The sequence below is a fragment of the Salvelinus fontinalis genome, chromosome 18, assembly GCF_029448725.1.
Source record: "Salvelinus fontinalis isolate EN_2023a chromosome 18, ASM2944872v1, whole genome shotgun sequence".
NCBI classification, from domain to species: domain Eukaryota; kingdom Metazoa; phylum Chordata; class Actinopteri; order Salmoniformes; family Salmonidae; genus Salvelinus; species Salvelinus fontinalis.
In genome coordinates this window covers 12,314,250-12,342,200 of record NC_074682.1, presented here as the reverse complement: position 1 = coordinate 12,342,200, position 27,951 = coordinate 12,314,250, and the positions used below count along the sequence as shown (strand labels likewise).

Genomic DNA, 27,951 nt, shown 5'->3' with positions numbered 1-27,951 from the left:
GAACCCATTGCTTTTTATGGTTGTGAGGTCACCAACCAAGAATGCACAAAATGGGACAAACACCAAATTGAGACTCTGCATGCAGAATTCTGCAAAAACATCCTCCATGTAGAACGTAAAACACCAAATAATGCATGCAGAGCAGAATTACGACGATACAGGCTAATCAGAAAAGAGCAGTTCAATTCTACAACCACCTAAAAACGAAGCGATTCCCAAACCTTCCATAACAAAGCCAAAACCAGCAAGCTGGTCCTGGGGCTCTGTTCACAAACACAAACAGACCCCACAGAGCACCAGGATAGCAACATAATTAGACCCAACCAAATCATGAGAAATCAAAAAGATAATTACTTGACACAGTAGAAAGAACTAATCAAAACAACTAAGCAAACTGGAATGTTATTTGGCCCTAAACAAAGAGCACAGCGTGGCAGAATACCTGACCCAAAATTAAGGAAAGCTTTGACTATGAGGCTGCCATAGTCTGTCTTCTCTCAAGAGACGGGTCTGGCTATGTGCCCACTGGCCACAAAATCAGGTGAACACTGAGCTACACTTCCTAACCTCCTGTCAAATGTATGACCATAGGGACACATATTTCTCTCAGATTACAGACGCAAAAATAATTTGAAAAACAAACTTACATATCTACTAGGTAAAATACGTGAGTGTGCTATCACAGCAGGAAGACGTGTGACCTGTTGCCACAAGAAAAGGGCAACCAGTGAATCATAAACACCATTGTAAATACAAACTATACAGTGCATTCGGGAAGTATTCAGACAGCTTGACATTTCCACATTTTGTTACATTACAGCCTTATTCTAAAATGTATTAAATCGTTTTTCCCCCTCATCAATCTACACACAATATACCATAATGACAACAAAAAAAATCCAATTTATATTTAACAAAAAACTGAAATATCACATTTACATAAGTATTCAGACCCTTTACTCAGTACTTTGTTGAAGCACCTTTGACAGTGATTACAGCCATGAGTCTCCATGGGTATGACGCTACAAGCTTGGCACACCTGTATTTGGAGAGTTTCTCCCATTCTTCTCTGCAGATCCTCTCAAGCTCTGCAGCCAAACTATTTTCAGGTCTCTCCAGAGATGTTCGATCAGGTTCAAGTCCGGGATCTGGCTGGGCCACTCAATGACATTCAGAGACGAAGCCACTCCTGTTTGTTTTGTCTGTGTGCTTAGGGTCGTTTTCCTGTTGGAAGGTGAACCTTCGCCCCCAGTCTGAGGTCCTGAGTGCTCTGGAGTAAAGGATCAAGGATCTCTCTGTACTTTTTTTACTTTCATCTTTGCCTCGATCCTGACTAGTCACCCAGTCCCTGAAAAACATCCCCACAGCATGATGCTGCCACCACCATGCTTCACCGTAGGGATGTTGCCAGGTTTCCTCCAGACGTGACGCTTAGGATTCAGACCAAAGTGTTCAATCTTGGTTTCATCAGACTAGAGAATCTTCTTTCTCATGGTCTGAGAGTCTTTAGGTGCCTTTTGGCAAACTCCATGCCAATAAATCCCAAATAGTTACATAATTAATAGCACAAACTTCCCTTCATTTTAACGGACCTAGAAAGTTAGAGCCAAGCCCCCCTTCTCGTCCACTGTACATAGCACCCTCCTGACGCCCACACACCCCAGCACCCTATATACATGGTCCAGTGTGAGCTGAGCCCGCACCAGCCTCAGCAGCACAGCTCTGGTGTCAGTGCACCCCGTCCCCTGCATCCCATCTATTTCCTGATCTTCCACACTGCCATTTTTGTTGGCCCCAACAGGTAGTTTAGTAGGCAGCCCGTTGGTTATGCTATACCAAGGCCCTCCAATGTACAGGTCATGTCTTAAGTGTAAAACTAAGAATGATTCAATAATCCATGCTTTCTGGGGAATGCTATAAAGTCCAAAAGTTATGGGCGGAGCTAGAAAGTTGGTATTACAAGTATTACAATGTAAAATTACTTTTAATCCGTCTGTCTATATATTTCAAGACATGACCAATTGGAGGTGTAGCGAGATACCCGATGGGATGGACTATTCTCTTCTCATCCCTCATCTTGAATAAAACGTATATACAACATTTGGAAATCAATCAATCCGCCATCATTAACACAATAGAAAAATCTCAGGGACTTTGAAAGAGGGGTCTCAAAGGAGCATAGGGGGTTTAAAGTGTGTGTGTGTGTGTGTGTGTGTGTGTGTGTGTGTGTGTGTGTGTGTGTGTGTGTGTGTGTGTGTGTGTGTGTGTGTGTGTGTGTGTCATCTTTACTGTTAAGGCAAGGCTGAAAGTTCTCCCAACAAAATATAATCTACCACTCTGGTACCCTGCAAACCATGACCCATTTTGTATTTTACATGAGTCAAACGTAATGGACTATGAATGGCTGCTGTTCATACAAGGATTTGTACATTGTTAGACATTACCGCCTTATCGACCTGATAGCACTGTGAGACAAGTAGTCTCCCCAACAGCACACATGAATAAACATTGTTGTGTAAGGGGAAGCTGGTGTGATGTTGTTGTTGGTTTGTTTTCCTGTGGGCCAAACACGCCAGATATTGTTGTTGTGGGTGGAGGCCAGGGGGAGGTGCTCCTTTTGGAAGTGGGCTGCTCATTGGACGGCGACATGGCCTTTACCGACAAGCTGCTTAAAATACCAGCCACTCGTGGCACGCTTGGACAGCCTCGGGTGTAGGCGCAAGCTGGTGGCGCTGATATTTGGCAGTCTCGGCCACGTACACAGATTTGCAGATTGCGGGCCTGACAAAAACTAGGGCAAATCAATTGGCTAGGTACTGCTCTGTTTCAGCTGTTGTGGGCAGCCTAGCCGTTTTGAGAAGGACGTGCCTTTGAAATGTTTGGATAATTTTTTGGTAAATTTGATTGGTGGATTCAAATAAAGCATTTTGTGTGTGTGTGTGTATGTGTGTGTGTATGTGTGTGTGTGTGTGTGTGTGTGTGTGTGTGTGTGTGTGTGTGTGTGTGTGTGTGTGTGTGTGTGTGTGTGTGTGTGTGTGTGTGTCTCAGTCACCAGATCTCAACCCAATTGAACACTTATGGGAGATTCTGGAGCGGGGCCTGAGACAGCGTTTTCCACCACCATCAACAAAACACCAAATTATGGAATTTCTCGTTGAAGAATGGTGTCGCATCCCTCCAATAGAGTTCCAGACACTTGTAGAATCTATGCCAAGGTGCATTGAAGCTGTTCTGGCTCGTGTTGGTCCACTTTATTTTGGAAGTTACAGTGACTTAAGAAAAGTATTCACCCCCATGGACTTTTTCCACATTTTGTTTTTGTTACAGCCTGAATTTAAAATGGATTAAACTGAGATTAAAAAAAAAAAAAAAGCCCCCCCCCACACACACACAATACCCCAAAATGTCAACATTTTATAATATTTTTTACAAATGAATTAAAGATGAAAATCAGACATGTTTTGAGTCAATAAGTACTTAGCCCCTTTCCTATGGCAAGCCTACATAAGTTCAGGAGTAAAACTTTGATTAACAAGTCACATAGTAAGTTGAATGGACTCACTGCAATAATAGTGTTTAACATGATTATTGTATGACTACCTCATCTTTGTACCTTATACATACGATGATCTGTAAGGTCCCTCAGTCAAGCAGTGAACTTCAAACACAGAATCAATCACAAAGACCAGGGAGGTTTTCCAATGCCTCGCAAAGAAGGGCACCTACAGTATTGGTAGATGGGTAAAAAAAAAAGAAACAGGGGTCCTTTCTAACTCAGCTGCCGGAAAAGAAGGAAACCACACATGGATTTCACCATGAGACAAATGGTGATTTTAAAACAATTAGAGAGTTTAATGGCTGTGATATGATCAAAGTGAGGATGGATCAACAACATTGTAGTTTCTCCACAATACTAATCTAACTGACAGAGTGAAAAGAAGGAACTCTGCACAGAATACAAATATTCCAAAACATGCATCCTGTTTGCAACAATGCATTAAATCAATACTGCAAATTAACAATTAACACTTTGTATTAAGGAATTAACACTTTGTATTAAGGACAAAAGGTTATGTTAGGGGCAAATCCAATACCACACATTACATTACTGAGTACCACTCTCCATATTTTCAAGCATAATGGTGGCTGCATCATGTTATGAGTATGCTTGTACTCGTTATGGACTGGAGAGTTTTTCAGGATAAAAAAAATACATGTAATGGAACTAAGCACAGACAAAATCCCAGAGGAAAAACCTGCTTCAGTCTGCTACAACCATTTTCAGGTCATAGATTTGAAAAAACAGTACCTCGACCACTCAGGAACATTTGCTGTCTTCTTGATAAGCAACTCCAGTGTAGATTTGGCCTTGTGTTTTAGGTTATTGTCCTGCTGAAAGGTGAATTCCAAATATAAACTATATTTTGATTTGTTTAAGACTTTTTTGGTTAATACATGATTTCATATGTGTTATTTCATAGTTTTGAGGTCTTCACTATTATTCTACAATGTAGAAAATAGTCAAATTAAAGAAAAACCCTTGAATGAATGAGTAGGTGTGTCCAAACTTTTGACTGGTACTGTATGTGTAGTTCTATGACAGCGACCTCAGAAACCTTCAATTAAAAGTTAACCTGACGTCTGACTGCTCTCCCAGTCTTAATCGCCTGGCAGAAGCTGCCTCATCTGGGATTAACAACCCACTGCAGTCACTATAACATAACAGAGAGAGGGAGCGAAGAGATATACAGACAGAGAGAAGATGGGATAGAGAAAGAGAAAGACTAGAGGAAGTGGAGAGAGAAAATTGAGATGGAGAGGAAAAGAGAAGGAAATAGAGAGAGGAAAAGGGGGAAGAGCGAAAGGAAAGCCAGTGAGGATAGAGGGGAAGAGGAGTGATCCTAAACTAGCCAGATTAGTGTCGTAGAGACAGACATAATGAGATGTTTAATGTCTGTCACAGGTCTTAGACTGGATGTCTGCTCTAAGTATTATAGTTATCTGTCTGTCTGCCATGGATAACATCGCCACTTCCTGTTGAACTCGAAACGAGGGAGAGCTCAGTTTGTTGTTTTGGGAAGTTTTGAAAATTCAATTGAAAAAGTTTGGTTACTAGCTAGCTACCCTTGTTGTCGTTTTCAATCTTCCTTGCGACCTGCCCTGTCTGGGACTGCGAGGAGTAACAGTGTAACCTACGTTGTTACCATGACAAAGACCAAAGCCAGCGGGAGTACCGTTGAGGACAGTGGTGTATCTCTATCAAAGGTGGAGGATCTTTGAAACAAACAAACAAACAGTTATAGAAGTAATTGTTACAACAGGAAAATAGCTTCAAGTGTTTTGTCTAAACACTGGTGGAGTCAACTAATAAAAGAATGGAAGACCTGACCAGAGAAGTCCAGGACCTGAAGAACACTTTGCAGTTTTCCCAGGGTCAGGACGATGAGTTTAAACAGGAAAATGGCAAGATGACAGCAATCTGTAAGTCATTGAGAGAGGACATCAGTTCTGTATGTGACTCCATGATACTGACAGAGGAATCAGATTATCTCGAGGGACAATCAAGGCGGAATAACATGGTTGTGGACGCAATTGCAGAATCTCCACATGAGACCTGGACGGAGTCTGAGGACAAAGTGAGTCAAATGACCTCTGAGAAAATGAAGATGGACCACAGGAAGACTGAGGTGGAGCGCACACACAGGACTGGAAAACCCACCACCGGCCCAGGTGACAGGCCCAGGCCGATAGTAGTCAAGTATAAGGTTCACAAAATCAATATCTTGCTAACATCAGATTACATTCATATATTAGCCATTTCTGAGACTCACTTACATAATTAATTTGATGAGAAAGCAGTACAGTGCCTTGCAAAAGTATTCATCCCCCTTTTTCCTATTTTGTTGTATTACAACCTGTAATTTAAATAGATTTTTATTTGGATTTCATGTAATGAACATACACAAAATAGTCCAAATTGGTGAAGTGAAATTCCGCAAAAATTAAATTAAATGAAAAAGATTTGCGTACATATGTATTCACCCCCTTTTCTATGAAGCCCCTAAATAAGATCTGGTGCAACCAATTACCTTCAGAAGTCACATAATTAGTTAAATAAAGTCCACCTGTGTGCAGTCTGTGTCACATGATCTGTCACATGATCTCAGTATATACACTGCTCAAAAAAATAAAGGGAACACTTAAACAACACAATGTAACTCCAAGTCAATCACACTTCTGTGAAATCAAACTGGCCACTTAGGAAGCAACACTGATTGACAATAAATTTCACATGCTGTTGTGCAAATGGAATAGACAACAGGTGGAAATTATAGGCAATTAGCAAGACACCCCCAATAAAGGAGTGGTTCTGCAGGTGGTGACCACAGACAACTTCTCAGTTCCTATGCTTCCTGGCTGATGTTTTGGTCACTTTTGAATGCTGGCGGTGCTTTCACTCTAGTGGTAGCATGAGACGGAGTCTACAACCCACACAAGTGGCTCAGGTAGTGCAGCTCATCCAGGATGGCACATCAATGCAAGCTGTGGCAAGAAGGTTTGCTGTGTCTGTCAGCGTAGTGTCCAGAGCATGGAGGCGCTACCAGGAGACAGGCCAGTACATCAGGAGACGTGGAGGAGGCCGTAGGAGGGCAACAACCCAGCAGCAGGACCGCTACCTCCGCCTTTGAGCAGGAAGAGCACTGCCAGAGCCCTGCAAAATGACCTCCAGCAGGCCACAAATGTGCATGTATCTGCTCAAACGGTCAGAAACAGACTCCATGAAGGTGGTATGAGGGCCCGACGTCCACAGGTGGGGGTTGTGCTTACAGCCCAACACCGTGCAGGACGTTTGGCATTTGCCAGAGAACACCAAGATTGGCAATTTCGCCACTGGCGCCCTGTGCTCTTCACAGATGAAAGCAGGTTCACACTGAGCACGTGACAGACGTGACAGAGTCTGGAGACGCCGTGGAGAACGTTCTGCTGCCTGCAACATCCTCCAGCATGACCGGTTTGGTGGTGGGTCAGTCATGGTGTGGGGTGGCATTACTTTGGGGGGCTGCACAGCCCTCCATGTGCTCGCCAGAGGTAGCCTGACTGCCATTAGGTACCGAGATGAGATCCTCAGACCCCTTGTGAGACCATATGCTGGTGCGGTTGGCCCTGGGTTCCTCCTAATGCAAGACAATGCTAGACCTCATGTGGCTGGAGTGTGTCAGCAGTTCCTGCAAGAGGAAGGCATTGATGCTATGGACTGGCCCGCCCGTTCCCCAGACCTGAATCCAATTGAGCACCCCTGGGACATCATGTCTCGCTCCATCCACCAACGCCACATTGCACCACAGACTGTCCAGGAGTTGGCGGATGCTTTAGTCCAGGTCTGGGAGGAAATGCCTCAGGAGACCATCCGCCACCTCATCAGGAGCATGCCCAGGCGTTGTAGGGAGGTCATACAGGCACGTGGAGGCCACACACACTACTGAGCCTCATTTTGACTTGTTTTAAGGACATTACATCAAAGTTGGATCAGCCTGTAGTGTGGTTTTCCACTTTAATTTTGAGTGTGACTCCAAATCCAGACCTCCATGGGTTGATACATTTGATTTCCATTGATAATTTTTGTGTGATTTTGTTGACAGCACATTCAACTATGTAAGAAAAAACTATTTAATATGAATATTTCATTCATTCAGATCTAGGATGTGTTATTTTAGTGTTCCCTTTATTTTTTTGAGCAGTGTATATACACCTGTTCTGAAAGGCTCCAGAGTCTGCAACATCACTAAGCAAGGGGCACCACCAAGCAAGCGGCACCATGAAGATCAAGGAGCTCTCCAAACAGGTCAGGGACAACGTTGTGGAGAAGTACAGATCAGGGTTGGGTTATAAAAAAAATTGCTGAAACTTTGAATATCCCGCGGAGCACCATTAAATCCATTATAAAAGAATTGAAAGAATATGGCACCACAACAAACCTGCCAAGAGAAGGCACCAAAACTCACAGACCAGGCAAGGAGGGCAACAAAGAGACCAAAGATAACCCTGAAGGAGCTGCAAAGCTCCACAGCGGAGATTGGAGTATCTGTCCATAGGACCACTTTAAAGCCCTGCTCTGTGAAATGTACGACTTACGGAAGAGTGGCCAGAAAAAAGCCATTACTTAAAGAAAAAATAAGCAAACACGTTTGGTGTTCGCCAAAAGGCATGTGGGAGACTCCCCAAACACATGGAAGGTACACTGGTCAGATGAGACTCAAATTTAGCCTTTTGGCTATCAAGGACAATTCTATGTCTGGCGCAAAGCCAATACCTCTCATCACCCCGAGAACACCATCCCACAGTGAAGCATGGTGGTGGCAGCATCATGCTGTGGGGATGTTTTTCATTGGCTGAGACTGGGAAACTGGTCAGAATTTAAGGAATGATGGATGGCGCTAAATACAGGGATATTCTAGAGGGAAACCTGTTTCAGTCTTCCAGAGATTTGAGACTTGGGACGGAGGTTCACCTTCCAGCAGGACAATGACATAGTGCTATGCATACTGCTAAAGCAACACTTGAGTGGTTTAAGGGGAAACATGTAAATGTCTTGGAATGACCTAGTCAAAGCCCAGAGCTCAATCCATTTGAGAATCTGTGGTATGACTTAAAGACTGCTGTAGACCAGCGGAACCCATCCAACTTGAAGGAGCTGGAGCAGTTTGCCTTGAAGAATGGGCAAAAATCCCAGTGGCTAGATGTGGTAAGCTTATAGAGACATACCCCAAGAGACTTGCAGGTGTAATTGCTGCAAAAGGTGGCCCTACAAAGTATTGACTTGGGGGGGTAAAGAGTTATGCATGCTCAAGTTCAGTTTTTTGTCTTATTTCTTGTTTGTTTCACAATAAAAAAAAATATTTTGCATCTTCAAAGTAAGTAGGCATGTTGTGTAAATCAAATGATACAACCCCCCCAAAAAACATATTTTAATTCCAAGGCAACAAAATAGGAAAAATGCCATGGGGGGGGGGGGGGTGAATACTTTTGGATGCCACTGTAGCTATACAAGGATATAACATCTATAGAAGACAGGAATGCGTATGGGGAGGTGTGGCTGTATATATGTATATAAATATTCAGAGCCATATCCCTGTAATGGTTAGAGAAGATCTTATGTCAAGTGTTATTGAAGTGTGGTTGCAGGTTCATCTGGCACATCTAAAGCCTTTTCTTTTGGGGTATATATTGCTATAGGCCACCAAGTGCTAACAGTCAGTATCTAAATAATATGCGTGAAATTCTTGATAGTGCATGTGATGTAAACAGAGAGATCTACTTTCTTGGGGACCTGAATATTGATAGGTTTTCATCAAGCTGTCCGCTCAAGAGGAAGCTTCTTCCTGTAACCAGTGCCTGTAATCTGGTTCAGGAAATTAATCAAGCTACCAGGGTGTTTACAAACACTACAGGAAAAAGATCATCCACATGTTGTAAAGGCAGTCAATGTTGTTCTCCTCCTCAAACGAGGAGGAGCATGGATAGGACCAAGATGCGGATTGAGGGAAATAAGCCATCTTTTAATGAAAACAGCAAACAAGACACTACAAAACAACAAACGTGACTAACCTTCAACCGTCCATGTGTGGACACAGGAACAAACACCCACAAAACCCCAGTGAAACCCTGGCTGCCTTAGTATGACTCTCAATTAGAGACAAACGATACACACCTGTCTCTAATTGAGAATCATACCAGGCCGAACACAAAAACCAACCTAGAAATACAAAACATAGACTGCCCACCCAAAACACACGCCCTGACCAAAAACACATACAAAAACAACATAAAACAGGTCAGGACCGTTACAGAACCCCCCCCTCAAGGTGCGAACGCCGGGCGCACCAGCACAAAGTCCAGGGGAGGGTCTGGGTGGGCAGTTGACCACGGTGGTGGCTCAGGCTGAGGGCGAGGTCCCCACCCCACCATAATCAATCCCCGCTTCTTTATCCCCCTCCCAATGACCACCCTCCCACTAACACCACCTAAATGAAGGGGCAGCACCGGGATAAGGGGCAGCACCGGGATAAGGGGCAGCACCGGGATAAGGGGCAGCACCGGGATAAGGGGCGGCAGGTCCTGGCTGAGGGACTCCGGCAGGTCCTGGCTGAGGGACTCCGGCAGGTCCTGGCTGAGGGACTCCGGCAGGTCCTGGCTGAGGGACTCCGGCAGGTCCTGGCTGAGGGACTCCGGCAGGTCCTGGCTGAGGGACTCCGGCAGGTCCTGGCTGAGGGACTCCGGCAGGTCCTGGCTGAGGGACTCCGGCAGGTCCTGGCTGAGGGACTCCGGCAGGTCCTGGCTGAGGGACTCCGGCAGGTCCTGGCTGAGGGACTCCGGCAGGTCCTGGCTGAGGGACTCCGGCAGGTCCTGGCTGAGGGACTCCGGCAGGTCCTGGCTGAGGGACTCCGGCAGGTCCTGGCTGAGGGACTCCGGCAGGTCCTGGCTGAGGGACTCCGGCAGGTCCTGGCTGAGGGACTCCGGCAGGTCCTGGCTGAGGGACTCCGGCAGGTCCTGGCTGAGGGACTCCGGCAGGTCCTGGCTGAGGGACTCCGGCAGGTCCTGGCTGAGGGACTCCGGCAGGTCCTGGCTGAGGGACTCCGGCAGGTCCTGGCGTAGGGACTCCGGCAGGTCCTGGCGTAGGGACTCCGGCAGGTCCTGGCGTAGGGACTCCGGCAGGTCCGGGCGTAGGGACTCCGGCAGGTCCGGGCGTAGGGACTCCGGCAGGTCCGGGCGTAGGGACTCCGGCAGGTCCGGGCGTAGGGACTCCGGCAGGTCCGGGCGTAGGGACTCCGGCAGGTCCGGGCTGAGGGACTCCGGCAGGTCCGGGCTGAGGGACTCCGGCAGGTCCGGGCTGAGGGACTCCGGCAGGTCCGGGCTGAGGGACTACGGCAGGTCCGGGCGTAGGGACTCCGGCAGGTCCGGGCTGAGGGACTCCGGCAGGTCCTGGCTGGACGGCTCTGGCAGATCCTGGCTGGACGGCTCTGGCAGATCCTGGCTGGACGGCTCTGGCAGGTCCTGGCTGGACGGCTCTGGCAGGTCCTGGCTGGACGGCTCTGGCAGATCCTGGCTGGACGGCTCTGGCAGATCCTGGCTGGACGGCTCTGGCAGGTCCTGGCTGGACGGCTCTGGCAGGTCCTGGCTGGACGGCTCTGGCAGGTCATAGCAGGACGGCTCTGGCAGGTCATGGCAGGACGGCTCTGGCAGGTCATGGCAGGACGGCTCTGGCAGGTCATGGCAGGACGGCTCTGGCAGGTCATGGCAGGACGGCTCTGGCTGGTCATGGCAGGACGGCTCTGGCTGGTCATGGCAGGACGGCTCTGGCTGGTCATGGCAGGACGGCTCTGGCGCTAGGCAGACGGCAGACTCTGGCCGGCTGAGACGCACTATAGGCCTGGTGCGTGGTACCGGAACTGGAGGTACCGGGCTGAGGGCACGCACCTCAGGGCGAGTGCGGGGAACAGGAACTGGGCACACTGGACTCTCGTGGCGCACTCTAGGCCTGGTGCGTGGTACCGGAACTGGAGGTACCGGGCTGGAGACACGCACTATAGGGAGAGTGCGTGGAAGAGGAACAGGGCTCTGGAGATGCACTGGAAGCCTGGTGCGTGGTGTAGGCACTGGTGGTACTGAGCTGGGGTGGGAAGGTGGCGCCGGATATACCGGACCGTGAAGGAGGACACGTGCTCTTGAGCACCGAGCCTCCCCAACCTTAACAGGTTGAATGGTCCCCGTAGCCCTGCCAGTGCGGCGAGGTGGAATAGCCCGCACTGGGCTATGCAGGCGAACCGGGGACACCACCTGTAAGGCTGGTGCCATGTACGCCGGCCCGAGGAGACGTACTGGAGACCAGATACGTTGGGCCGGCTTCATGGCACTCGGCTCGATGCCCAACCTAGCCCTCCCAGTGCGGCAAGGTGGAATAGCCCGCACTGGGCTAAGCACGCGTACTGGGGACACCGTGCGCTTTACCGCATAACACGGTGTCTGACCAGTACGACGCCCTCTTACTCCACGGCAAGCCCGGGGAGTTGGCTCAGGTATCCAACCCGGCTTCGCCACACTCCCCTTTAGCCCCCCCCCCCCAAGAAATTTTTGGGTGAGCCTCTCGGGCTTCCAGCCGCTCTGCCTTGCTTTTGCCTCATAAAACCTCCTCTCCGCTTTTGCTGCCTCCAGCTCCGCTTTGGGGCGGCGACACTCCTCTGGCTCTGCCCAGGGTCCTTCTCCGTCCAGAATCTCCTCCCAAGTCCATTCCTCTTGTGTCCAGTGCCTTAGTTCCTTTTCTCTCTCCTCAATCCGCTTGCTCCTGTTATGGTGGGTGTTTCTGTAAAGGCAGTCAATGTTGTTCTCCTCCTCAAACGAGGAGGAGCATGGATAGGACCAAGATGCGGATTGAGGGAAATAAGCCATCTTTCAATGAAAACAGCAAACAAGACACTACAAAACAACAAACGTGACTAACCTTCAACCGTCCATGTGTGGACACAGGAACAAACACCCACAAAACCCCAGTGAAACCCTGGCTGCCTTAGTATGACTCTCAATTAGAGACAAACGATACACACCTGTCTCTAATTGAGAATCATACCAGGCCGAACACAAAAACCAACCTAGAAATACAAAACATAGACTGCCCACCCAAAACACACGCCCTGACCAAAAACACATACAAAAACAACATAAAACAGGTCAGGACCGTTACACATGTATTGATCACATTTTTACTAATACTGTAGAACTTTGTTCTAAAGCTGTATCCGTACCCATTGAATGCAGTGATCACAATATAGCTAACTTAGGAGTACTTTAAATTAAATTATGGGCAGAAAGACAAATTCAACTCCATCTTTCATCGAATCAGATGGCTTATTCATCACAAAACCATTTGATGTTGCCAATTATTTTAATGATTACCTCATTGGCAAAGTGGGCAAACTTAGGCAGGACATGCCAACAACAGTGAGCCATCGTGCTCATGTATGAAAAAAACTAATAATGAAAGAAAAACATTGCAAGTTTGAATTTTATATTTTTGTAAAGTTAGTGTGTGAGAGGTGGGAAAATTATTGTTCTCGATCAATAATGACAAACCTCCTGGCATTGACAACTTAGATGGAGAGCTACTGAGGATTGTAGCGGACTATAGCTACTCCTATCTGTCATATATTTAAGCTGAGCCTAAAGGAAAGTCTTTGTCCTCAGGCCTGGAGGGAAGCCAAAGTCATTCCGCTACCCAAGAATGGTAAAGCGATCTTTACTGGTTCTATCAGCAGACCTATCATCTTGCTGCCAGCTCTTAGCAAACTGTTGGAAAAAATGGTGTAAGACCAAATAAAGAAAGAAATGCCACCGACATACATGGCAACTCTGCTTCTAGCTCCTAAGCAACATTGCAGTATTTCGTTTTTTGTGTGTTCTTTCTTACATTAGCGCAGAACGTTTATTTATGTTATTACATACAGCCGGAAATAACTTTTGGATATCAGAATGGCGGTAACTCACCAGCATTACGACCAGGAATACAACTTTCCCCGAATTGGATTCTTTGTTCGTACCCCCCAGGGCAATTAAACTTATCCAAGAGGCTACTCTAAGACGCTGCCGGCGGAGAAGATGTATTCGGAGTGGATTTCTAGTCCGACTCAGGAGGCATGCACACCATCCACCACTTACAAGTATATTACTCGCTAATGTCCATTCCGAAACTGGACAATAAAGTAGACAAGCTCAGGGCGAGGATCTCCTTCCAAAGAGACATCAGTGACTGTAACATACACTGTTTCACAGAATCATGGCTCTCTCCGGATTTACTGTCCCCGTCCATACAGCCAGCTGGGTTCTCAGTACATCGCTCGGACAGGAATAAAGAACTCTCCTCGAAGAAGAAAGGTGGTGGTGTATGTTTCATGATTAACCACTCATGGTGTGATTGTGAAATAAATCTCTTCGGTTATAGTCAGAGCCGTGTACATTCCCCCTCAAGCCGATACCATGGCGGCCCTCAAGGAACTACACTGAACTTTATGCAAACTGGAAACCACATATCCTGAGGCCACATTTATTGCAGCTGGGGATTTTAACAAAGCAAATTTGAGGGAAAGCTACCAAAGTTATATCAACACATTGACTGTAGTACTGGAAAAACACCTGACCACTGCTACTCCCCCTTTCGGGATGCCTACAAGGCCCTCCAGCGCCCTCTCTTCGGCAAATCAGATCACGACTCCATTTTTCTCCTCCCTTCCTATAGGCTGAAACTCAAACAGGAAGTACCCATGCTAAGGTTTATTCAACGCTGGTCTGACCAATCGGAATCCATGCTTCAAGAATGTTTTGATCACGCAGACTGGGATATGTTTCGGGTAGCCTCTGAGAATAACATTGACGTATACACGTGTAACCGCTGTGAAATGGCTAGCTAGTTAGCAGAGTGCGCGCTAATAGCATTTCAATCAGTGACGACACTCGCTCTGAGACCTTGAAGAAGTTGTTTCCCTTGCTCTGCAAGGGCCGCAGCTTTTGTGGAGCGATAGAAAACGATGCTTCGTGGGAGGCAGTTGTTGATGTGTGCAGACGGTCCCTGGTTTGAGGCCAGGTAGGGGCGAGGAGAGGGACGGAAGGAAAACTGTTACACACAGACACAGTGACTGAGTTCATCAGGAAGTGTATAGGGGATGTTGTTCCCACTGTGACTATTAAAACCTACTCAAACCAGAAACCGTGGATAGATGGCAGCATTCAAGGCAAAACTGAAAACGCGAACCAATGCAGTTAACAATGGCAAGGTGGCTGGGAATATGGTTGAATACAAACAGTGTAGTTATTCCCTCTGTAAGGCAATCATACAGGCAAAACGTCAGTACAGAGATAAAGTGGAGTCGCAATTCAACGGCTCAGGCACGAGATGTATGTGGCAGGGTCTACAGACAATCACGGATTACAAAAGGGAAAACCAGCCACCGACATCTTGCTCCCGGACAAGCTAAACACCTTCTTCACTTGCTTTGAGGATGGCACAGTGCCACCGATGTGGCCCGCTCCCAAGGACTTTGTGCTCTCGTCCTCCATGGCCAACGTGAGTAAGATATTTAAGCGTGTTAACCCGCGCAAGGCTGCCGGCCAAGACAGCATCCCTAGCCGCGTCCTCAGAGCATGTGCAGACCAGCTAGCTGGAGTGTTTACGGACATATACAATCTCTCTCTATCCCAGTCTGCTGTCCCACTTGCTTCAAGATGTCCACCATTGTTCCTGTACCCAGGAAAGCAAAGGTAACTGAACTAAATGACTGTCGCCCCGTAGCACTCACTTCTGTCATCATGAAGTGCTTTGAGAGGCTAGTTAAGGATCATAGTATATACTGTATTCTATTCTACTGTATTTTAGTCAATGCCACTCTGACATTTCTCGCCCTAATATTTATATAATTCTTAAGTGCATTCTTTTACTTTTAGATATGTGTATTGTTGTGAATTGTTAGATACTACTGCACTGTTGGAGCTAGGAACACAAGCATTTCGCTACACCCTCAATAACATCTGCTAAATATGTATATGTGACCAATAACATTTGATTTGAAATACAATGCTACTTCTCTGTAAACAAATTAACAGCAGACTTTCAGCATGCTTATAGAGAAGGGCACTCAACATGTACTGCACTGACACAAATGACTGATGATTGGTTGAAAGAAATTGATAATAAGAAGATTGTGGGAGCTGTACTGTTAGATTTCAGTGCAGCCTTTGATATTATTGACCATAACCTGTTGTTGAGAAAACATATGTGCTATGGCTTTTCAACCTCTGCCATATTAAGCATTCAGAGCCATCTATCTAATAGAACTCAGAGGATTTTCTTTAACCCTTTGACACATACCAACAAACAGGTGTGATCAATCTACAGTATTTCCTGCAGCGTACACTCAAACCGGTATGATTAGAACGTTTATTTTGAACGTCCAGTTATGATTGACGCAACAGTCAGCGTTTGAGCTGGCCACATTGTTTTTTCACAGAAACAAACACTTTCCTTACAAAGTTATGTCCTGAATGTGACCAGTTGATTTTTAGATGCAATGTTCAGACATTCACAGAAGTAGAGACAGCATAACACAATAATCCAAACCGGAAAATGTAGGCTAAATTAGTCCTAGCTCTAACTGAGGAAAGATTGAAGTAACACAGGTCATATTTAGCTAACTCTCGGCTGACAGAAAGCACAATATGAATTAGCTAATAGCAATTACTATTTACAATTCATCACATCATCACAAACTGGAGCAGGACTTGCCCTCCTTCACGCAGTGTGCACAGACTGGTAAACGACCTGCGTTATTACAGATTGTGTAACAGCAGCCTTCCCACTGGCACTGTCAAGCTATAGCACATCGCCCATGGGCACACTCCAAACAGCTCCGTCAGCTCACCCGCAATACCATTTGCTAAACATGTGTATGTGACCAATAAAATTAGATTTGATCTAAATAATTTAGTAAAACACGTTCTAAAAATCAAAAGTAATCCGACGATGGATAGTTCGTGCACGCCAACCAAAGATAACTTAAGAAGACAAGATGAGTTTGATCTGTTTGCATGTTGAAGGGGTCTGCCGTCTACGATCATTCACTACTCGAAAGTTGAGTGAACCATTCCTTCACTTCATTTTGTTATAACATCTTTAGTCTGACAGACATTTGTGACACCCAGAATGCATTGTATAATGTCAACAAACATGGCGCCACACATAGCTGGCAAATAGCTTAGCATTAGCTCATCGTAATCAGTACAACCTTCAGAAAAGTATTTTAAACACATCATATATTCAACAATCGGAATGCATGATTTGTCACCAATACTTGAAAACATGTGAATGAAACAGTAAACACATTATGCAGAAAATAAGGCACTTTGTCCAAAATGATTATTTGTAAGGAAAACAACAATGAAGGCAATGCGAGTGCCAGCCAAAAAATGTGCCAGGGGGAAAAGGTTTGTGCAAGACTGTGCAAATGTCTGCATACTTGATCTGCGGAAACACTGGGAAGTGCTTGGACTCTCATCAAAGAGAGACGTTTGTATGGCTCAGTAAAGCCTCAAACATAAATTGGCAACAGTAACCTGCAGACAAGGGTGGTGCTGTGGTTGTTTTAGACTATGAAAAATATAAAGAAGAAATTCAGAGACAACTCAGCAATGAACGTTTCTATAGAAAACTGAGTGTTGATCCCACACAGGTGTTCCAAAGAGATATTTGCTCTAATTTGGAGCAAGCCCTATTAAACAACCTTATCTCAAAACCTGAATATGAATATCTTTGTTGCAAATGTGCCATACGTCCATGCTTATACATTTTACCGAAATTACACAAACCTAAAACACAACAAGGCAACTATCCAGGCAGACCAGTGGTTGCAGGAATAGGCTCAATGCTAGAGCCATTGTCAAACTTTGTAGACTCTTTTATTAAATCTCATGTGCAATCATTGCCATCATATGTAAAGGACTCTATAGACTTCATAAACAAGATCTCACCAATAACGGATTTAAAAGAAGACTGTATTTTGGTCACATTAGACGTCGAGAGTCTTTATACCAGCATTCCCCATATGGGGGGGCTGGCAGCACTAGCACACTATTTGGGAGACAGAGATACTAATGAATATCCACCAACAAACTTCATTCTAGAGTTGGCTGAATATGTTTTGACGTACAACTATTTCAGGTTTGACGATGAATACTACCTCCAAACGAATGGAACATCGATGGGCTCTACTTTTGCTCCGAGCTATGCGAACCTCTATATGGGTCTTTTTGAATAACGTTTTGTTAATAATGAAAACGAGAATCCATTTTTGAATAAAGTCCTTAAGTGGTATCGATATATTGATGACATTTTTTGTATATGGGTAGGAACTGAAGAAGAACTGTCAGAGTTTATGGCACTACTCAATGACATTGACCCTAATCTCAAATTCACTATTGAACGTGACACTAAACGTGTTCATTATCTCGATATGTGGATTGAGAAATCAAATGGAACCTTGTTTACAAGTCTATATAGAAAAGAAACGGACAGAAATACTATATTACAGGGTGACAGCTTCCACCCTGAGCCATTAAAAAGAGGACTTCCAAGAAGCCAATTTTTTAGACTGCGCCGTATATGCCACTCCACAGATGATTATCTAGAAAAAGCAGCGGAGATGCGCATGAGGTTTCTAAAAAGAGGCTATTCGTCACAATGTGTGGATGAAGCTCATAACTTGGCATTGGAAAAAACACGAGATGAACTGCTACAAAAAAGACCCGCTAAAGCTACAGAACACTCCGTAATGTTCACAACTACATATACTTTGAATTCGCGAAAAGTGGGAGAGGTGGTCAAGAAACACTGGCATATTTTATCATCGGACCCAGCTTTGCCGGCTGAATTTAAATATCCACCACGTATTGTGTATAGGAGAGGTCGCAATTTACGCGATAAATTGGTTCATGCCAACTGCCAGCCACTTAAGAAAATTAGCCAAGCACTTTTACGCCCTCTACCAAATGGTAGCTATAAATGCAGAGGATGCGCACAGTGCAACAACATGATGAAGTGTCAATATTTCTGTCACCCACACACAGGAAAACGGTTCCAAATAAATGACATTATTACGTGTTCCACCACCCATGTTATTTACATTATTAAATGTCCATGTGGGCTCTGTTATGTCGGTAAAACCACCCGCTCTCTTAAACAGAGAATTAGTGAACATAAAAGTTCAATCAGGAGAAACGACAGGGAGTATCCAGTCGCTGTACATTTCAATGACATGAAGCATGACATTTCCACCTTTAGATTTTGTGGCATAGAGAAAGTTAAGATATCAGACAGGGGAGGTGATATTAATAATACTCTGAGTAAAAGAGAATGTTTTTGGATTTTCACCCTCCAGACATTGTTTCCAAAAGGACTTAATGATGAAATGCCTTTGTATGTTATGCTGTGAATTGGAACATGAAATGTGTGTCTCTTGTAGATTATTCTGACGTTTTTCATATGATGTACCCAATGACTAATGAACCTGCTATGTCCTCATTGAGATTATACAGAAGTGTTCAATACGCCTTATTTATACACTTTTGTAAGATTTATGAAATGCACATTGTTATATTTGGTAGCACTTATTTATTTTCCTTTGCTTCCAACCCCCTTCGATGTGTAGAACGGATGTGGGTGGAGCCAGGTCTACATAAGGGTGCAACTTTCAAAAAATCCCAAAAGCTCTGACGAAGGCCGTGTGGCCGATACGTAAAGCTTATTAAATATCGGTGATACTATCAAGAGCAGTGTGCGGTTTCCTTTTCCTTCATAAATTGGCAACAGTGAAAGGGGCTACTTCTATGTGAATTAATGAACACATCACAATTTTAACTGTTAGAAAATAAAACTTGTTGGAAAATAATGAACTGTTCTGTTACGTAACAGTCACATTTTGGAACAGTGAGTGCATTCTGACATCACGTGCATAAAACAACTCACACTGGGGCGACCGTTAGAAATATTTGGAACACTCGTGAAAAGGTTAAATGGAAGCTTCTCTAATGTCAAACATGTAAAGTGTGGTGTACTGCAGGGCAGCTCTCGAGGCCCTCTACTTTGTTCTATTTTTATCAATGACCTGCCACTGGCATTAAACAAAGCATGTGTGTCCATGTATGCTGATTATTCAACCATGTACGCATCAGCAACCACAGCTAATGAAGTCACTAAAACCCTTAACAAAAGAGTTGCAGTCTGTTTTGGAATGGGTGGCCAGTAATAAACTGGTCCTGAACATCTCTAAAACTAAGAGCATTGTATTTGGTAAATCATTCCCTAATTCTAGACCTCAGCTGAATCTAGTCGTGAATGGTGTGGCTGTTGAACAAGTTCAGGAGACTAAATTAACTGCCGTTACCTTATATTGTAAACTGTCATGGTCAAAACATATAGGTTCAATGGTTGCAAAGATGGGGAGAAGTCTGTTGGAACACAGAACTAAGGATGAGAATTGTACTGCAGGTCATATGATTCCCAGGAAGTGCTCTTCCAAGGGGACTAAACAGAGGGTTATTTCTATAGGCTACGTATTTAACAATACCAACAAAGACGGAACACTTGAGATAAATTAGAGTGAGAAAAGAGAGAGAACGATGGTTGTTTATGGTTATGAAAGTCTCAGCCACAGTTCCCTGTTATTAGCTGTGTGTGTGTGTGTGTGTGTGTGTGTGTGTGTGTGTGTGTGTGTGTGTGTGTGTGTGTGTGTGTGTGTGTGTGTGTGTGTGTGTGTGTGTGTGGTGTGTGTGAAACTACACTGACCTAAAGACCCAGCCATAATCATTTTTTAGCTTGAGGGGCCAAGTTCATTACCACTACAAATACCCCCAAACACACCATTCAACCCTTGTTCCCTAGCCAAGAACTCCTCCCTCTCCATTGTTCCTGTCCATTGATAATGCATTTTGTGTGGCTTCCGTTGAAGACTGAGGATGGTTAAAGTAAGAAACTGTACACACACACACACACACACACACACACACACACACACACACACAAGATGAATACATAAAGAGGGATTGGTGTGTCTAGCCCAAACTGCTCTATGATATTATAACCTGCATGTTATGGAGATTATAAACAATTGCACTATATGGATCTAGAATAAAGCACTGTCAACAACTCCACACATAACACTTAGAGTGTTGATCACACATAACACTAGAGTGTTGATCAGTAGCTATAGCGTGTCTCTGGTCTCACTCCAGTCAGCTCCTGTTGATAGCACATTAAATCAGAGAGGACTGCAGTACTGGGCTCTCTCTCTCTCTCCCCTTCTCATTCCTCTATCCCTCATCCACTCTTCCGCTCTTTTACTCTCTTTCCTACCTCTCTCTCTATTATTTTCTCCCCCTCTCCTCCCTCCCTCCCATTTTGTCCTCGACTCTAACTATCCTTTCTCGCTCTCGCCCTATTCCCTCGCTCTCGCCCTATTCCCTCGCTCTCATCCTATTCCCTCGCTCTCGCCCTATTCCCTCGCTCTCGCCCTATTCCCTCGCTCTCGCCCTATTCCCTCGCTCTCTCCACTTTGTTTCCTTTCTCCTCATCAACACCTCTCCTCCTTTCTTCCTCCAGCTCTTTTCACTCTGCTCAGCTCTTCCCTCTTTCCAGTCTTCATCCCATCCAATTCATCTTCTCGCTCGCTCGCTCTACCCCCACCCCCCCTCCCTCGTTTATATCGAAGTCCTCTGCAGTAGCAGCTCCCCATGACAGAGTGCTGCTGACACACTGCCAGCTCAGCACGCACACACACACACACACACACACACACACACACACCACAGAAAGTGCCAGGTCAAACACGCTTGCTTGGTCTAACCCTCTGCAGCCCAGAGCAGTGCAGGTGTGTGTTATATCATTCTAATCGATGACCTGCTCTCTCCTCTATGCAATCGGTAGTACAACCCAATTATGTAATTGGAGCATGCTGACATAGCACCTACATAGAGCCTACATAGGGCCTTCATAGGACAGAGAAAGAGTGGAGGCGGTCATGGAAGAGTCAGTGGCGGATTGTTGTTGCATTGTGGATCTAGAGCAGAATGTAGTGTGTGAGGTTGTGTGTGAGAGAACAGTTGTGATAGAGTAGCCTACAGTAAGACTAAATGTAGGGCAGATGACACCTGAGCCATGTCTGTTTACCCCTCCTGTTAAAACACACACACACTATGAAGGCATGGGCACACACATGCCACCCCTACCCTCCAAAGCAGTCACACATGACAAGATAACTGTGACCAAAAATACCCCCATACAGATGTGACAAAGGCAGATGTCCTACAGTAACAGTACTGACACGTTCACTGCAGTAGGCCATTAATATTATGCACACACATACGAAACACTGTTAACTCCCTAAACTAACTTTGTTCGCTCCCATCATGTCGCTCTCTCTCTTTACATCTCTCTCGCTTTAATGGGCTTTATTGACATGGGAGAAATATGTTTACTTCGCCAAACCAAGCAAAATAGATATTAAACAAAAGTGAAATAAACAATACAAAAGCTGTGCTTGCAAATCTGGCTGTGACACAGAGGCGAGGGAGGCTGGAGGAGGAGAGGGGGACAGAGAGGCGAGGGAGGCTGGAGGAGGAGAGGGGGACAGAGAGACGAGGGAGGCTGGAGGAGGAGAGGGGGACAGAGAGACGAGGGAGGCTGGAGGAGGAGAGGGGGACAGAGAGACGAGGGAGGCTGGAGGAGGAGAGGGGGACAGAGAGACGAGGGAGGCTGGAGGAGGAGAGGGGGACAGAGAGACGAGGGAGGCTGGAGGAGGAGAGGGGGACAGAGAGACGAGGGAGGCTGGAGGAGGAGAGGGGGACAGAGAGACGAGGGAGGCTGGAGGAGGAGAGGGGGACAGAGAGACGAGGGAGGCTGGAGGAGGAGAGGGGGACAGAGAGACGAGGGAGGCTGGAGGAGGAGAGGGGGACAGAGAGACGAGGGAGGCTGGAGGAGGAGAGGGGGACAGAGAGACGAGGGAGGCTGGAGGAGGAGAGGGGGACAGAGAGACGAGGCTGGGAGGACAAGATAATGAGGTTTCCATAGGAGGCTGCTGGCTGCAGCTCTGAATGCTTGGCACAGTCACACTAACGCGCTCTCATACACACACATTTTCTCTCTCTCTCAGAAGTGTACATATGTAAGATGCTCTACTGACTCTCAGTAACATTTCAACTATTTACTATCCCTGTCCCTAGCCCTTATCCTAACCCTAAACTTAACCCTTTTCATAATCCTAACCTTAAAGCAAGCAGTTGTTTATCAACATATAGCCTAGTTTATTGATAGTATGACCATCTGTAGAGCATCTACAGATAGGCTATCCAGACTATCCAAATAAAGTGTGACCAATTGCTATTCTAGTCCTGGCCTGACATTGCCCTTAACATTAAACCGTCACAACAAGAGCCAGAAGCATCCACCTTGGAATGAGGTCGATATCCAAGCCTCAACGCCAAACCATTTCGTCACAGCACACCCGTCAAAGCAATTATGCTATCATCTGGTAGTAAAGCAACAGATGGCAAATCTTCCTCTGGCAGAACTGGGAATGTATTTGTCTTCTACTGTTATAGCCTAGAGGCTAGCCTACTTACTTTTACACTTGAGAGCCTGCTGAGCACTGATCCGTTGGTTACAGACGTCGCACCAGTCCTGAGTCACGGTTCTGGTCCAAAACTTGTGGCCCTCTCCTGTCTCCGACCGCACGCGCGCGTCCTCCTGCTCCTGGGAGCCAAATATTGACCAGACCTCCCTTCGGTGGGATTCTGTGCGCGCGAGTTTAACGACCCCTGTCCTTCCCTGTGTCAACCGCTCCAGCGGCGGTCCCCCGGTGTCCCCTTTGGTCACCAGCCCGGTGGTCTGACCATGGGGGCTGTGGGATGCGCGCCTTCTGACCGGACGGTCCTGATGTGAGTGTGCTCCCATGTGTCTGTTTGTTGGCGCGCTTGATCTGTCACACTTGACATCTGTCATCTGTGTGTTAGCTGATGTGCTTGACATAACATTTGTGAGGATCTTCAGGGAACTCCTTCGATCACGGGTTGAGTCATTCCCGCTGCCGCTCCGTCCGATTTGACCAGTGTCCTCCCTCGCCGCTGTCGTGTCTCCCTCGGTGCCCCCACAGGCATGGCTGCTGCTGTCGCTCTCTCTGTCTGAACTACGTGGCACCAGCCCCGGCTGAGCCTTACACCTTGCTGCGGCTCCTTGTTGTCTCGGGGTCAGGGACGGGTTTAGTGGGGATCCTGTGACTGCTGATACCGCCGAAACCGAACCGCACTCCCGCGTCACCGAGCTCTTCCCGAGGATGATCTCCACGGAGGATTTCCACGGTAACGTTATTTTATTCCTCCCGGTGGCCTTTAGTTCATGAAAGACTAGCTGGTGGTCGGGAGCCGGGCGATGTTGTCCTGGTCCTACCACTCTTACTGAAGCCATGGCTCTGTGTATGTGAGTGAGTGTGTGCGGTGAATGTAAACTCTAAATTGAAGCACCAGCCAAGGCACGCATGCAGCCAGTGTGACGCCTACGCTACGATGAATCTATAAATGTTTAAATGCCACCGGCCAGAGAGGCACGAGCACTCTTAAAGCGGCCGCGCGCCTAATCCAGGGATTAATCGGTGATTTCTGATTTGGCATGAGGCTAACCAGGGATTAAACTACTACTACTAACCTACTTCTAGGCCTACTGTTACAGAATTGCATGACAATGTAGCAGACCTGAGTTCGTATTTGAGTATCTTGTATTTTAAATACTTTTGTCTGTGTATTTGAATATTTTTTTAAATACAGCCCAAAACAATTACTTTTATTTGAGTATTTGAATTGTTCTTTGTAAAAATCGAACAGTAAAATAGTATTTTCTAAGTCAAATACTTATTTCAAATAGGCTACTATTTAGCAAATACCTGGGTTAAATACATGGAAGTCTATTTGAGTCAATGTATTTGAGCATTTTCAAATACTTTCCAAGTGTATTTCCGAATATATTAAAATATTAAACTACTTGTCTTTTCAAGTACAATACATCTGAATATTTACTTGAATGTATGTGAAAGTAATTTAGATATTTGAAAAAGTATTTGAACCCAAGTCTGCAGTTTAGACTAACCAGGAAATAAACTACTACTACAGCGTCTACTGGCCTCCTACTACTATTACAGTAGGCCTACTACGACAGTTTAGGCTAAATAAGATTAAATCACTACTACAACACTATTACTACTGCTACTACAGATGAAGGTGACCGAGGCCTATTTTGAACCATTCTTTCCAATAATTTACAAAATAAAAATGTCAGACTAAGCCCAAAGACAAAAAAAACATGATCTTTTGAGCTTTTTCTGTTGGGATTTGCCTACATTTAATTTATAAACACGGGGCTTACCAGGCAGCGTCAGTGAGTGACATCATGTTACACTGTCATATTTAAGAGCCTGTGGGAGGTTCTAGCAAATATTATAATGCAGTTTTAGGTACAATACAGAATAATGCAAACAGAAACAGAGGATAGTACAATAGACAGTACATTGTGGCTTTTAAATTACGGTGAGGAAAATTATGAAAATCTCCATGTCACAATACATCATCTGCGTTATGAGAAACCACGATGTTCGCACTTTCACTTTCGCATTCTGACAGAGTATTTAGTTCATATTGTGAAGAGTTCAGGGGGTTCTTGTTTGATCTGGAAAACTTCTCCCATTGTCAACTTACTCTTTATCGGTCATCCTCAAACACGTTGGCACTGAGTGAATTTAGGAGGTTGTACATATTCAGTACTTGTACAATGAAGTCACCGTGATGTCCTGAATATGAAAGTGTGTGTTGCGATGTGTTTTTGTAGTTATTGACCTGGTCTGATTCGAGAGGGAGGCAGTGGTTGATTGTGAATTTCCCTGGATTCTCCCCGTTTCTCAAATGAAACATGTTTCACACAAGCCAGAAGAAAACATAGCAATTAGATGTGTCTACAGACTACAGACTATGCACTGTCAGTGTTCTCTCTATATACAGTGCATTCAGGAAAATATTCAGACATTTTCCACATTTTGATACGTTACAGCCTTACTCTAAAATGGAAACAAATAATAAACTACACACACAACCCCATAATGACAAAGCGAAAACAGGTTTTACAAATGTTTGCAAATGTATTAAAAATAGAAAATAGAAATACCTTATTTACATAAGTATTCAAACCCTTTGCTATGAGACTCGAAATTGAGCTCAGGTGCATCCTGTTTCCATTGATCATCCTTGAGATGTTTCTACAACTTGATTGGAGTCCACCTGTGGTAAATTCAATTCATTGGACGTGATTTGGAATGACACACACCTGTCTATATAAGGTCTGACAGTTGACAGTGCATGTCAGAGCAAAAACCAAGCCAGGAGGTCAAAAGAATAGTCCGTAGAGCTCCAAGACAGGATTGTGTCGAGGCACAGATCTGGGGAAATGTACCAAAATATTTCTGCAGCATTGAAGGTCCCCAAGAACACAGTGGCCTCCATCATTCTTAAATGGAATAAGTTTGGAACCACCAAGACTCTTCCTAGAGCTGGCTGCCCAGCCAAACTGAGCAATCGGAGGAGAAGGGCCTTGGTCAGGGAGGTGACCAAGAACCCAATGGTCACTCTGACAGAGCTCCAGAGTTCCTCTTTGGAGCACTCCACCACATCAGACCTTTATGGTAGAGTGGCCAGACGGAAGCCATTCCTCAGTAAGAAGGCACAAGACAGCCCGCTTGGAGTTTCCCAAAAGGCACCTAAAGACTCTCAGACCATGAGAAACAAGTTTCTCTGATCATGACACCAAGATTGAACTCTTTGGCCTGAATGCCAAGCGACACGTCTGGACGAAACCTGGCACCATCCCTACGGTGAAGCATGGTGGTGGCAGCATTAAGCTGTGGGGATGTTTTTCAGCGGCAGGGACTGTGAGACTAGTCTCAAGATCAAGGGAAAGATGAACGGAGCAAAGTACAGAGAGATCCTTGATGAAAACCTGCTCCAGAGCGCTCAGGACCTCAGACTGAGGCGAAGGTTCACCTTCCAACAGGACAATAACCCTAAGCACACAGCCAAGACAATGCAGGAGTGGCTTCAGGTCTCTGAATGTCCTTGATTGGCCCAGCCAGAACCTGGAATTAAACCGATCGAACATCTCTGGAGAGACCTGAAAACAGCTGTGCAGCAACGCTCCCATCCAACCTGACAGAGTTTGAGAGGATCTGCAGAGAAGAATGGGAGAAACTCCCCAAATACAGGTGTGCCAAGCTTGTAGCGTCATAACAAAGAAGACTCGTGGCTGTAATCGCTGCCAAAGGTGCTTCAACAAAGTACTGAGTAAAGGGTCTGAATACTTATGTAAATGTAATATTTCCGTTTTTTAAATTTGTAATAAATGTGCAACAATGTAAAAAAAAAAGAAGACTTTTAGCTTTTTCATTATGTGGTAGATTGATGAGGGGAATTAAAAAAAAAAAAAATAGAATAAAGGCTGTAACATAACAAAATGTGGCATAAGTCAAGGGGTCTGAATACTTTCCAAATGCACTGTATTAATCCCCTCGTGCTGCATGTCTGAAGGCAGCTGATGTCACTCACTGGATGTCCTCCCTCGTGACGTAGGGCAATCACAACATACACAAATCATATGATTTCACATTGGTTCATGAATGGGTTTACTCATGGTATACACATACTAATGAGTATGATGAGTCCATCTGTCTGATGTCAATATTTATTATGTTAGTTTCTCATTAGGAGTTCTTCAGTTAGCGTTGTTACTCTGAGATTAGAGGAGAAAGGTCGGCGACTTCCAAAGCAGCTGAGTTAGAGACATCTAACTCTTACTAGAGCAGTCCATCACATCATGGCAGTCTAGTAAAAATACTACTATAGCTAACACTGAAGACAATTATGAGGTTCACATTTGGAGTCTCTGTCCTTTCCTCCTTCTCCTCGCTCTCTGAGTCAGTGTGTGTGGTTGCCTGGTCACAGTTCCATGAGTCTGGGTCGATCAGGCTCCAGCATGGTTGCAGAGTTAACAGCTCCAGAACTGCAGGAGACAAATAGTCACGTCTTAATGAGTGATACTACAGTTTGTCCTTCAGATGAAACAACCGAGGAGCCAACTATGCGTAATCTCGCAGGGATAGGAGGTTAGCGGTAGAGTTAAGGGTTAGGGTTTAGGCGCTAAAGTTAGGGGTTAAGGCCACTGACCGCTCAATGATGATGCTGTTGTTGCATGGCAACTATCACCACTATCTTAAATCTTCCCCTTTAGCCGGTGCATCCTGGACACACAACAATAAAAACACAGGGTTTTACACA

The 27,951-nt window shown here is 45.4% G+C and overlaps 1 protein-coding gene across 2 annotated transcripts in view; it reads right to left on the bottom strand.

Annotated features, from left to right (window-relative positions):
* The window catches only part of LOC129814993 (ras association domain-containing protein 5-like), a 71,234-nt gene extending 47,123 nt beyond the window's left edge, over nt 1–24,111 (bottom strand). The window contains exon 1 of one of the 2 annotated variants that reach the window (XM_055868213.1): nt 23,209–24,111. In XM_055868213.1, the coding sequence (XP_055724188.1) occupies nt 23,209–24,049 (841 nt within the window). In that variant the 5' untranslated portion in view covers nt 24,050–24,111. The remainder of the gene's footprint in view (nt 1–23,208) is intronic. The other variant, XM_055868212.1, reaches the window with a different exon arrangement.
* Nucleotides 24,112–27,951: the final 3,840 nt, after the last annotated feature.